The sequence below is a fragment of the Eumetopias jubatus genome, unplaced genomic scaffold (assembly GCF_037043125.1).
Source record: "Eumetopias jubatus isolate StellerSeaLion01/CBP00866 unplaced genomic scaffold, mEumJub1_p1.0 scaffold_9, whole genome shotgun sequence".
Taxonomy (NCBI): Eukaryota; Metazoa; Chordata; class Mammalia; order Carnivora; family Otariidae; genus Eumetopias; species Eumetopias jubatus.
Window position 1 is genome coordinate 125,642,680 of NW_028274815.1, and position 9,897 is coordinate 125,652,576.

The following is a 9,897-nucleotide window of genomic DNA, read 5'->3' on the forward strand; positions in this document are numbered from 1 at the left end:
GGTGTGTGCGCCATATGACATCTGACCAACCCCACTGCAGTGTCTGTCCTCCATGAGGAGGGAATGGGGCCTCCTACCGGGGCTTGAGAGGGCTGTGTGGGGGTAAATGGCGTTGCATCAGCTCCTGGGAGAGATTTGCGGGCCATGGGAAATGGAGGCCCAAGGTGGAAGCTGATCTTGCTGTTCCTTTTCTATGTAAGTAAAGCATTGTTTTACCCAGTGTTCACCACACTGTGCTTTCCTTAGAGACTCAGATGCCATGGGCAGACATGTTTGGAGTCCTCTTTCAGGACCGATAATCAGTGCATGTGGTTCTGCTCAACATTTATTTTAAGATAGAACAAATAGTGTCTTGGGAGAGAGAAGAAATGTAAGAAGCTCAAAATCACCACAGAAGGCAAGTATCCACCATTTTTCAAGCCTGCTGTGGCTTAGCAACTTGCTATTCATTTCATACACATTGTATACCCCAATGCTCCAAACATGGTGCCACTTTGCAGGTCAAGAAATTAAGATGTATGAGATAAAGTCATTTGTCCAAAATTGCAGAGCTGGTATGTTCAGACTCATAATGTAGATTCATCATGGCCCTGAATCCTCTTCCTTCCACTCTGTATCTATACGAGGGAGGTCTCATAGCCACATACTGCCTCATCACCTCCCACCCAATTCACAGCACCAGCAAACCACGGAAGCAAATGGACAGAAAGAAATTTGCTCATTTATTTATTCACCAATCAACAGGCATTTCCTGAAAGGCTACTGTGTGTCAAGCTTTTCCTCAATGGAGATATTGGTGGTAGAACCAAGTCTTGACCATAGAGTGCCGCCCCATTGCTCCAAGTCCGGCAGCAGAAAGCAGAATTCCCAGACCACAGAGAAGGAATCAAGAGCCTCTTCCAAATGGCAGGAATCAGACTATGAGAGAAAATCAGATCAGGGCTTCAATACAGGAACCAGCCAAATTATCTCCCCATTCTTACCCCAAGAAACCCCCAAGACAGAGAAAATAGCAAGGTGGTAGCGTTGTTGAAAAAGTCTTGGCATCAGGAGACTGAATTCAAGTCTCGATTTTACTGTAGAACTCTAAACTCAGAGCATTGAGCTAGATTATCCTCAAAATCCATTGATCCTTTGGGCTTTGACCCTAGATAACATGCTGGAGATGATCTTAATAAGAAATACTTAGCACACACAGTGTTTTACAAAGCACTTCCAATTTCATTATGCCCATTTTAAAGATAAGGAAACTGAGACTCAGAGAGCCATATGCCCCGGGTCCTCACCCAGAGGGGTTGGAAGAGAATCAAAGCCATGAGTGATCCTACAGAAATCCTGGCCCTGGGGCCTGGGGAGCCGTGCCCTTGAAGGACAAGGGGGCTTGGCAGAAGCTGTTTTGGGGGAGGGATCAGGAGTCCCCCTGCTCGTATGCCATGGCTGCCAGGGGCTTGCGACAGAGAGGACTGGTGGGAGGGAGATGGGTGGGCCCAGGCCCCTCCTTACCTTATACAGGGGCCACGCAGACTTTCCCGCACACGCCCCTACAGCACTTGAAGTCACTCACACACTGGCTGTCGGTCTCACAGTGGTTGGGGGGGTTGAGCATCAGACACCGGCCAGTGACCACAGGACACCTGCCAGGCTTCACTTCAACTGGTGAAAGTAGAGTCACAGGTCAGAGGCTTTGTGCCTTCTGCACCACCCTTGCTTCCTGGACCCAGCCCCAGCCCAGCCCTCGCAGGGAAAATCATCTCTTCTCCATCCCCATGACCACCTCTTCCTTCCCAGGGCCTCTGTATCCCCTCAGGGCAGGATCTGGGTCTCCTCTCATATCTCCCTGTCCACGCAGGTGACCAGTTGTCCAGTACTGACTGGCTGGCTGGCTGCCATGTGCCTGCTTTTACCTGAATGGCCAGGTGACCACTGCCCAAAAAACCTGACCTCCTGACAGACTGGCTGAGTAAACTCCTGTCTGGAGCAGTGTGACCCTGGCCAGCTGACAAATTTGACTCAACAATTCCTGGAACAGAGGAGACCTGGCAGGGCCAGCACCCAGGGCTGTCCCCCTAGGTGCTGCATTCTCAGGCTCACTCCCTCCCCATCAGCCCTTCCACCTCCTCACTTGGGTTGAAGATATTAACAGGATCCAGGCATCTGAAGCCGCAAATATCAGAGCAACAGATCTGCTTCTCTGGACACTGCCAGTCACTCTGGCACTCAGGTGGCTCATAGCCAAAAAGGCACCGAGAAGATCGTATAGAAGGGCAGGCTCCAGATTTCAACGCTGTTGAAGAGAATGTCAAGAGTTAAGGAAGGAGCTGGGTGCTAAGTAACCATCCTGACTCCTGGACAAAGCACCACTCTCCAGCAGAGACCCTCACCCAGATGACTGTCCACAAAGTGCAGAAGGAAATGCTTATCTGACCTCCACCAGGAGTGACAGGCTTGAGTAAGCCACACACATGGGCAGATCCTGGAAAAGGGCTTAGGGCTCCCAGCTAAGGTTTCCTACCCCAGGGAAAACAAGGCTCCACAAAGGCAGAGAGGCAGTCTGGGGGTAAGGGAGATGGAGAGAGACAAACAAAGGTAAATAGAGCCAACAGGACAGGTTGAGAGCTAGAGCCAGAGGCAGAGACACAGAGACTGAAGGATAGAAACAGAGAGATGGGGAACAGGAGAGAGCCAGCGACAGATGACTGCAGATTCACAGATAGGGTGGAGAGAGAGAGAGTTAAAACCAGAGGGAGTGGGGCCTGAGCTGACTAGATTCTGGTAAAAGAGCACATCCCAATGCTCAGAAGCCCACACAGAGACCTTGAAGCCCAGATGGACATGAACCCACCCTGAGGGAGGTCTCTTGAAACTAAGCTGAGAGATCAGAGCCTCTAGAAGGAGACACCCTCACTCCACCAGGAGCCCCCACCTCTGCCCTGCAGCCAAGATTGTGCCGGGGTGGCTTCAACTGACCATTTCCAACACCTTCTGCAGTCCAAGGTGCCAGGGCTCCCAGGACAAGAAGCACCAGAGGGAAGAGGCTGCTGGACTGCATGATGAGAGGAGGTGTAGCTCTGAAGGGCAACGTCGAATCTCATTATTTATACTTTTGCTAGTGGGTGTGGCCCCAACAGAATTTCCTTGGCCCCTCCCAGCTGTGATTGCACACACAGGAAGGTAGGTGAGACCAGCAATGCTGATACCAGAGAGATAGCAGCTCTTTCCTGTCTCAGGCAAGACTGTGAGGCCTACAGTAACTGCCAGGGAAGAAATGGAAGAGGCTGGCCTGGAAGATGTCACAGGCTGGTAAGGAGGCCATCTCAGTAAATGGCTAGTATCCAAAACTCTATAAAGAACTTATCAGGGGCGCCTGGGTGGCTCAGTCATTAAGCATCTGTCTTAGGCTCGGGTCATGGTCCCAGGGTCCTGGGATGGAGCCCCGCATCGGGCTCCCTGCTCCGCGGGGGGCCCGCTTCTCCCTCCCCCACTCCCCCACCTGTGTTCCTGCTCTATCTCTCTCTCTCTGTCAAATAAATAAATAAATAAATAAATAAGAACTTTTCAAACTCAGCACCCAAAAAACAAAAAAATCCAGTCAAGAAATGGGCAGAAGACATGAACAGACATTTCTCCAAAGAAGACATATAAATGGCCAATAGACACATGAAAAAGTGCTCAACACCACTAGGCATCAGGGAAACACAAATCAAAACCACAGTGAGATACCACCTCACACCAACTGGCTAAAATTAACAAGTCAGGCAACAACAGATGTTGGTGAGGATGCGGAGAAAGGGGAACACTTTTATACTGTTGTAGGGGGAGTGCAAGCTGGTGCAGGCACTGTGGAGGACAGTATGGAGGTTCCTCAAAAGATTAAAAATAGAATTACCCTATGACCCAGCGATTGTACTACTAGGTATTTTATTCAAAGATATATAGTGATTCGAAGGGGCACATGCACCCCAATGTTTATAGCAGCAATGTCCACAATAGCCAAACTATGGAAAGAGCCCAGATGTCCATCAACAGATGAATGCATAAAGAAGATGTGGTATGTGTACCACATCTTTATCTATTTCTATATGTATATTTATATATATATATATACATATATATATAATGGAATATTACTCAGCCATCAAAAAGAATGAAATCTTGCCTTTTGCAACCATGGCTGGAACTAGAGGGTATTATGCTAAGTGAAATAAGTCAGTCAAAGACAAATATCAGATGATCTCACTCATATGTGGAGTTTAAGAAACAAAACAGATGAACATAGGGGAAGGGAAGGAAAAATAAAATAAGATGAAAACAGAAAGGGAGACAAACCATAAGAGACTCCTAACTCTAGGAAATAAACTGAGGTTTGCTGGAGGAGAAGTGGGTGGCAAGATGGGGTATTTGGGTGATGGGCATTAAGGAGGGCACTTGATGTAATGAGCACTGGGTGTTGTTTGCAACTGATGAACCACCAAATTCTACCTCTGGAACTAATAATACAGCATATGTTAATTAAATTGAATTTAAATTTTTAAAAAAAGAAGGCCATCTCAGGTATCCGTGTGAACAGTGAATGTCATGGAGGCCCCAAGCCCATTACCCTGGTGGGAGGAGAGGGCAAGAAGGGGGCCAGCTGCAAAGAAGCTACGTAGATGTGGAGCTAAAACCACAGACGTGAACTCTCAGCTAAGACCTTGTGCAAGGCCCCCCTAATTCTCACATTCCTGGACTCTCGGGAATTGTGAAACTCTCTACTGATTGCTCAATGCAATTTCCTTCTCAAAAGTTCAGATGACATATCAGTCAACTAACAGATATTTATTTCCCTGAAATATTGACACCATTCTATCTCCAGTGCCTAGTCCATACCTGATACATGAAAAGTGCTCACTAAACAATTGTCAAATAGAGGCGCCTGGCCGGCTCAGTCAGTGGAGCATGCAATTCCTGATCTTGGGGTTGTGTGTTCAAGCCCCACAATGGGTGTAGAGGTTACTTTAAAAAAATTAAAAATTAAATTAAATTTTAAAAACAGTTATCAAATAAAAAGGTGCAGAAGAAGAACTCTGCCCACAGCAAATTTCTTTGGAGCTCAGTTTTCCCAACTGTAGCAATCAGCCCCTCTCAGAGAGTTGTGAGATTGAGGGTCTGGAAGAGCTGGACAAAGAACAAATGGATTCTATCCCTTACAACTGAAGAACATTGAAATGAATCTGAGACAAAGGTGCAAAGGGCTCCCAGGCCACCAGAATCAACATGTAGCTATTAGTGCATAATTGGAGATGCCAGAGGGATGCTTCCTACCCCAAAATCCCCTACAGAGCTCCCGAGATAAGAATATATATATATGGCTGCCATATATTAAACTTACTCCGTGTGTTACCCCATCTGCGGAGATTGCTTCTAATTATCAAGAAAGTGATCATCGTGTCTAAAATTCAACCCAAACTTGTCTAACTGCTCAGCCCAAGCCCTTATATCGTGCGACTTCTAGATGCTTGGGATGTCCCCATTCATTCCTCAACATGAAGGTTTGTGGAAATTCAAATAGACTCGAAAGATTCGGGCATTATCATGCAACAACGGCTCCACTGGGAACTAATTTGTAAAGTATTCTCCAACAGTCAACTGTCAGCAGATCCGTCTGTGCAGAAGTCCCTCAACGGTTTACAATCTGGTGGGAAAAGAAAAGGAAGAAAATTAGTGCACACTGGGTAACTAGTAAGTGCCAGGTGTCCGCTCCTAGCTCGAGCTCAGTAGGGCAAGTAAGAGAAAGATGGAGCGTCTGACTTCCACCCATGGGTAATAGCACCATCAGCTCAGACACCCTGGATTTGGGCTTTCACTTCCGCCCCCCGGGGTGAATTTGATTCCTCTCGCACGGGGATATGAGAGTGGGAGAATCTGTCACATTTCTCACTCTCTGCTGCTTCCTATCTTCCTCAATGCCACACTCAAGAGAGTGTCTGGAGTCTTCTAAATGTTTGTGTCTTAAAGGGTGAAAGGGGCAATGCTCCAGCTGGAATTCTCCATCTGTGACTGATTGCAAAAGCCAACTCCTTTCCGCTCGGAAAGGAGTCCTGTGATCAATTAGCAATGTCTGCCATGGGCGCCATAGGAGGATAATGACATTGTGTGATCATTTCTGTCCTTTGTACCATTGGTTCTAAGTCTTTAAATCATAGACTGTTACGATTAAAAGGGATCTCAGAGGTCATCTAGACCAGGGGTCAGCCAACTACAGCCCCCCGAGCAAATCCAGACAGCTGCCTGTTTTTCTAAATAAAGTTTTATTGGAACACAACCATACATTCATTCATTTATGTATTTCTGAGGATACTTCCCCACCACAAATGGCAGAGTGGTTACAGCAGAGACCTAAACTTACTGCAAAGCCTAAAATATTTACTCTCTGGTCCTTCACAGAAAACGTTTGCTGACTCCTGATCTAGACCAAACCTCCAGCTTGCAGCAAGGGACTGAGGCCCTCAGGAGCAGGTACAAGCCCAGAGTTGCATAAGGAGTTAGTTACACAGCACCAGACCAAGATCTTACTAAAGCCGGGGTACTCCCATGCTGATCCCCAGAACCTGTTTGGTGGCGAACACTTCCCCTCCTAACCTGAGACTGATTCACAAAGCCTGTGTCACACGCCCTCTATTGCTTCTCCTAAATACTACGGATTCATTCATTCAGTTCATGAATTCTTACTGCCTGCCAGGTACTGTGCTAGGCCCTGAAGCTGCAGTGAAGAAGACACATGGAGTCAATACCACACAGTCATTAAGAACCTAAACACGAGTCAGAGTTCCCTGGGCTGGAAGAAAGTCGCTGAACCTCTCTGAGCCTGTTTCCTCAGGGTAGTACTGGTTTCTCCTACATCACATGGCTGCTGCGGGGGGTTTTTGGCAAGCACTCAGCACTCAGTCTAGTCCACTCAGAAGGGCAGACATGGTTCTCATTGTAGTCAGTACACTGGGCACACAGGATGCTGGTGGGCTTGAACGACAGCCCCTGACCTTGGACCCTGCCTGCTCCGCCCCATTAAATGCCCAACTGAGCCTTCAGGACAGAGCTGCTTCAAGGACACCTGGGGGCCCGGGCAAATATTTCCTGAGGGTCCTCTGTCTATATAAACAATGTGATTAAAAAATATATTATAGGGGCGCCTGCCTGGCTCAGTTGGTGGAGCATGCAACTCTTGATGTCGGGGTTATGAGTTCAAGCCCCCACGTTGTATGTAGAGATTACTTAAAAATAAAAAAATTAAAAAACTTAAATATATATATTTGTAATATTAATTAATTCTCTATAATGTGTAATATTAATTAAATAGATATATTTGTAATGTGTATTTGTAATATATATTTTAATTATACTTTAATATAGTTAATAATAAATTAAATTTTAATTTTAGATATATATTTAATTATATTTTGTTATATATATAATTATAATTTGTAATATATATATATATATATATATTACAAAATTCACTGCACCCATGACAGGCACAGTGATTTATCCAGGAAGATTTGGAATAGTGAGAGGGGGTGCCAGTACATTGGCTTATTGTCCAGTGAAAGCACGTGAAGTTTCCTCTGTGTCCAGGCATCATTTCTTCCTCCACGGGTCCAGAAACCAGCCCTTCATGTTCCTTATGGTCAGATGTGACTAGTTTCAGATCTCCTGGGGGAAGGAAAGATGGCAGCCATGTTGTGGCTTGGAGCGCCAAGGCTTTATGACGTTTGTATTAAAACAATGTAGACCTTTGTAGTGATTAATTTGCCCTGTTGTTTGGTCAAACACCAGTCTAGGTATCGCTCTGAAGGCATTTTTTAGATGTGATTAAACCTTTAAATCAGTTGCCTTTGAGCGCAGCAGATTCCCCTCCATAGAGTGGGTGGGACCCATCCAATCAGTTGAAGGCCTTAAGAGCAAAAACAGGTTTCCCAAAGAAAGTAGTATTCGCTAAGACTGAAACCTAGAAAGCTTGCTTGACTCTCCAGCCTGCTGCTCTGCAGAGTTCAGCGGCAAGACTGCAACCTGAGCTCTTGAATTTCTAGCCTGCCTTGGGGATTTCATACTTGCCAGGCCTCAGGATTACATAAGTCAATTCCTTGAAATGAAATGTCTCCTTCTCTCTCTCTCTTTCTCTCTTCCCCCCTCTATCTATCTATCTATCATCTATCATATAATACTATCATGTATATTATGTGTATATTATGAAATATTATACATGTTAATATATGCATATATTATATTTCTTCTGTCTCTCCACAGAACCCCGGCCAATCCTAGCCCCTTCCCTCTGCATTCCCAACATCATTTCTTCAACTCCAGTTGCACCACTGCCCCTGAGACCACATCATCCAATATGCCAAACCTCGCTACTGACTTCCAACTGGTGCTTGGAAGGTTGCTCTTTGTTGTTACCACCGGGGTAGCCAGTGGGAAGGGGGCCTTGTGGCTGGTGGGTCCTGCCCACTGACATGCTAGTGCAGCAGGGACCCAGGGCACCTGTGAGGTTCTGCCCTCTTCCTGTGCGAATCCCTGAGGGGCAACAATATGACATGACAAATAAAAACTACCATGACCAATCACAGAAGAAAGGGAAAACTGGGGTTTTTGGTCAGTTAGGGGTATTTCAATGCCTTTAATGGCACATTTTCCCTGCTTTTGAACAAAGGGCCCACATGCTCACGTTGCCCTAGGCCCTACAACTTAGGTAGCCAACCCTGCAGGGGCTCATAGGGGAAGTGAGAGGTGCAGTCCTTTTGCACAGGAAATGTCTGTTCCTCACCCAGCATGGCTCAAGTGTGACCCGGGAGAGCACAGGTCAATCAGAGATAAAAACAACAACAAAAATCCCACCCCATCTATCAGGAGGGTCTCTAGGGCTGTGGTCCCGCGGGGACTGCCGTGGACGCCAGCAATGAGGGCAAGCATAGGAAGTGGGATAGAGCACCAGAGAGAAGAAAGGAGAACCAGAACCCATGCAGGTCTCAGGCCAGGCTGGAGGTGCGCCCCCCCCACCACCCCTGCCCCCGCCCCCGCAATGGCTCTGCCCGCCCTGGCTGGCCCCAGGCAGTGGAAGGAACACGGACAATTCGGAGGAAGGCGCTCTAAAGTGCAGGGCCTGTGAGGTGTAAGGCCCTGGGCAGGAGCCCCCATTACCCGTGTCTAGGGGAGCTACGTTTCCGAGCTCCCCATACTGATCCAAACAGCATCTTCGCCTTTCGCTAAAATTCATTATCTTTCTCAGTCTCAAAACCAAAAACCAAACGAAAACACTTTCAGAATCCAGAAGTCAGGAGACCAGTTTCTCATGGCTCATTCCTGTATGGATAAGGCAGCCACTGGCTCTTTCTGTGACTCAGTTCCTCCATCCGTCTCAAGCTGATACAGTGACTCTGTAAGAAGCAATGTCACCCTGCTTCCTTCCAGGTCATAAACACACCCCAGGAGTCTCAGCCCATGTTCTGACTTTTGCAATTGTCTATAACTTAACTTGAAATACTCCCTCAAACAGAACACACACCATACGCAATAATGACTGAAGGGGAATGGAGAGGCAGAAGCCAGGAGGGCTGCAGAAACAGCCAGATGGGGTGGTGAGCATATCGGGGAAGAATACCGCCGAGCTGGGGCAGAAAGAACAGACGGAGAAGGAATTAGAACAAGGGCAGGGCGGGTCATTTCGGTCACCTCAGGAGATCCACGGGTGACAGAGGTGGCAGCCAGATCTCCCCACACCTCAGAGACAAAAGATGGCCTGGCCACTTCCTTCTTAGCGTTTCTCCACCCAAGAACATTTGAGTTTTACAACGTTTGAATTTCCTTCCCCAGCCACTCGTTGGATTCCTGACACAACTGAGGAAAATGAACTGTTCTTTTAGG

The 9,897-nt window shown here is 47.1% G+C and overlaps 1 protein-coding gene across 1 annotated transcript; it reads right to left on the minus strand.

Annotated features, from left to right (window-relative positions):
- Positions 1–701: 701 nt before the first annotated feature.
- Positions 702–3,061, minus strand: LOC114223177 (antileukoproteinase-like). Its single transcript, XM_028121966.2, has 4 exons — positions 2,968–3,061; positions 2,123–2,284; positions 1,504–1,653; positions 702–918 (listed from the first exon to the last, which is right to left on the minus strand). The coding sequence occupies exons 1-3, from the start codon at positions 3,047–3,049 to the stop codon at positions 1,505–1,507; spliced, it is 393 nt and encodes a 130-aa protein (XP_027977767.1). The 5' UTR covers positions 3,050–3,061; the 3' UTR covers positions 702–918; position 1,504.
- Between the last annotated feature and the right edge of the window lie 6,836 nt (positions 3,062–9,897).

What these genes read in the sequence shown, in the direction of transcription:
- LOC114223177 (XM_028121966.2), bottom strand. Translation starts at nt 3,049, where the DNA reads ATGCAGTCCAGCAGCCTCTTCCCTCTGGTGCTTCTTGTCCTGGGAGCC. An exon ending in TGCAGAAGGTGTTGGAAATG is followed by an intron (nt 2,285 to 2,967) that starts GTCAGTTGAAGC and finishes TCTCTTCAACAG; the next exon opens with CGTTGAAATCTGGAGCCTGC. An exon ending in TGTTAATATCTTCAACCCAA is followed by an intron (nt 1,654 to 2,122) that starts GTGAGGAGGTGG and finishes TACTTTCACCAG; the next exon opens with TTGAAGTGAAGCCTGGCAGG.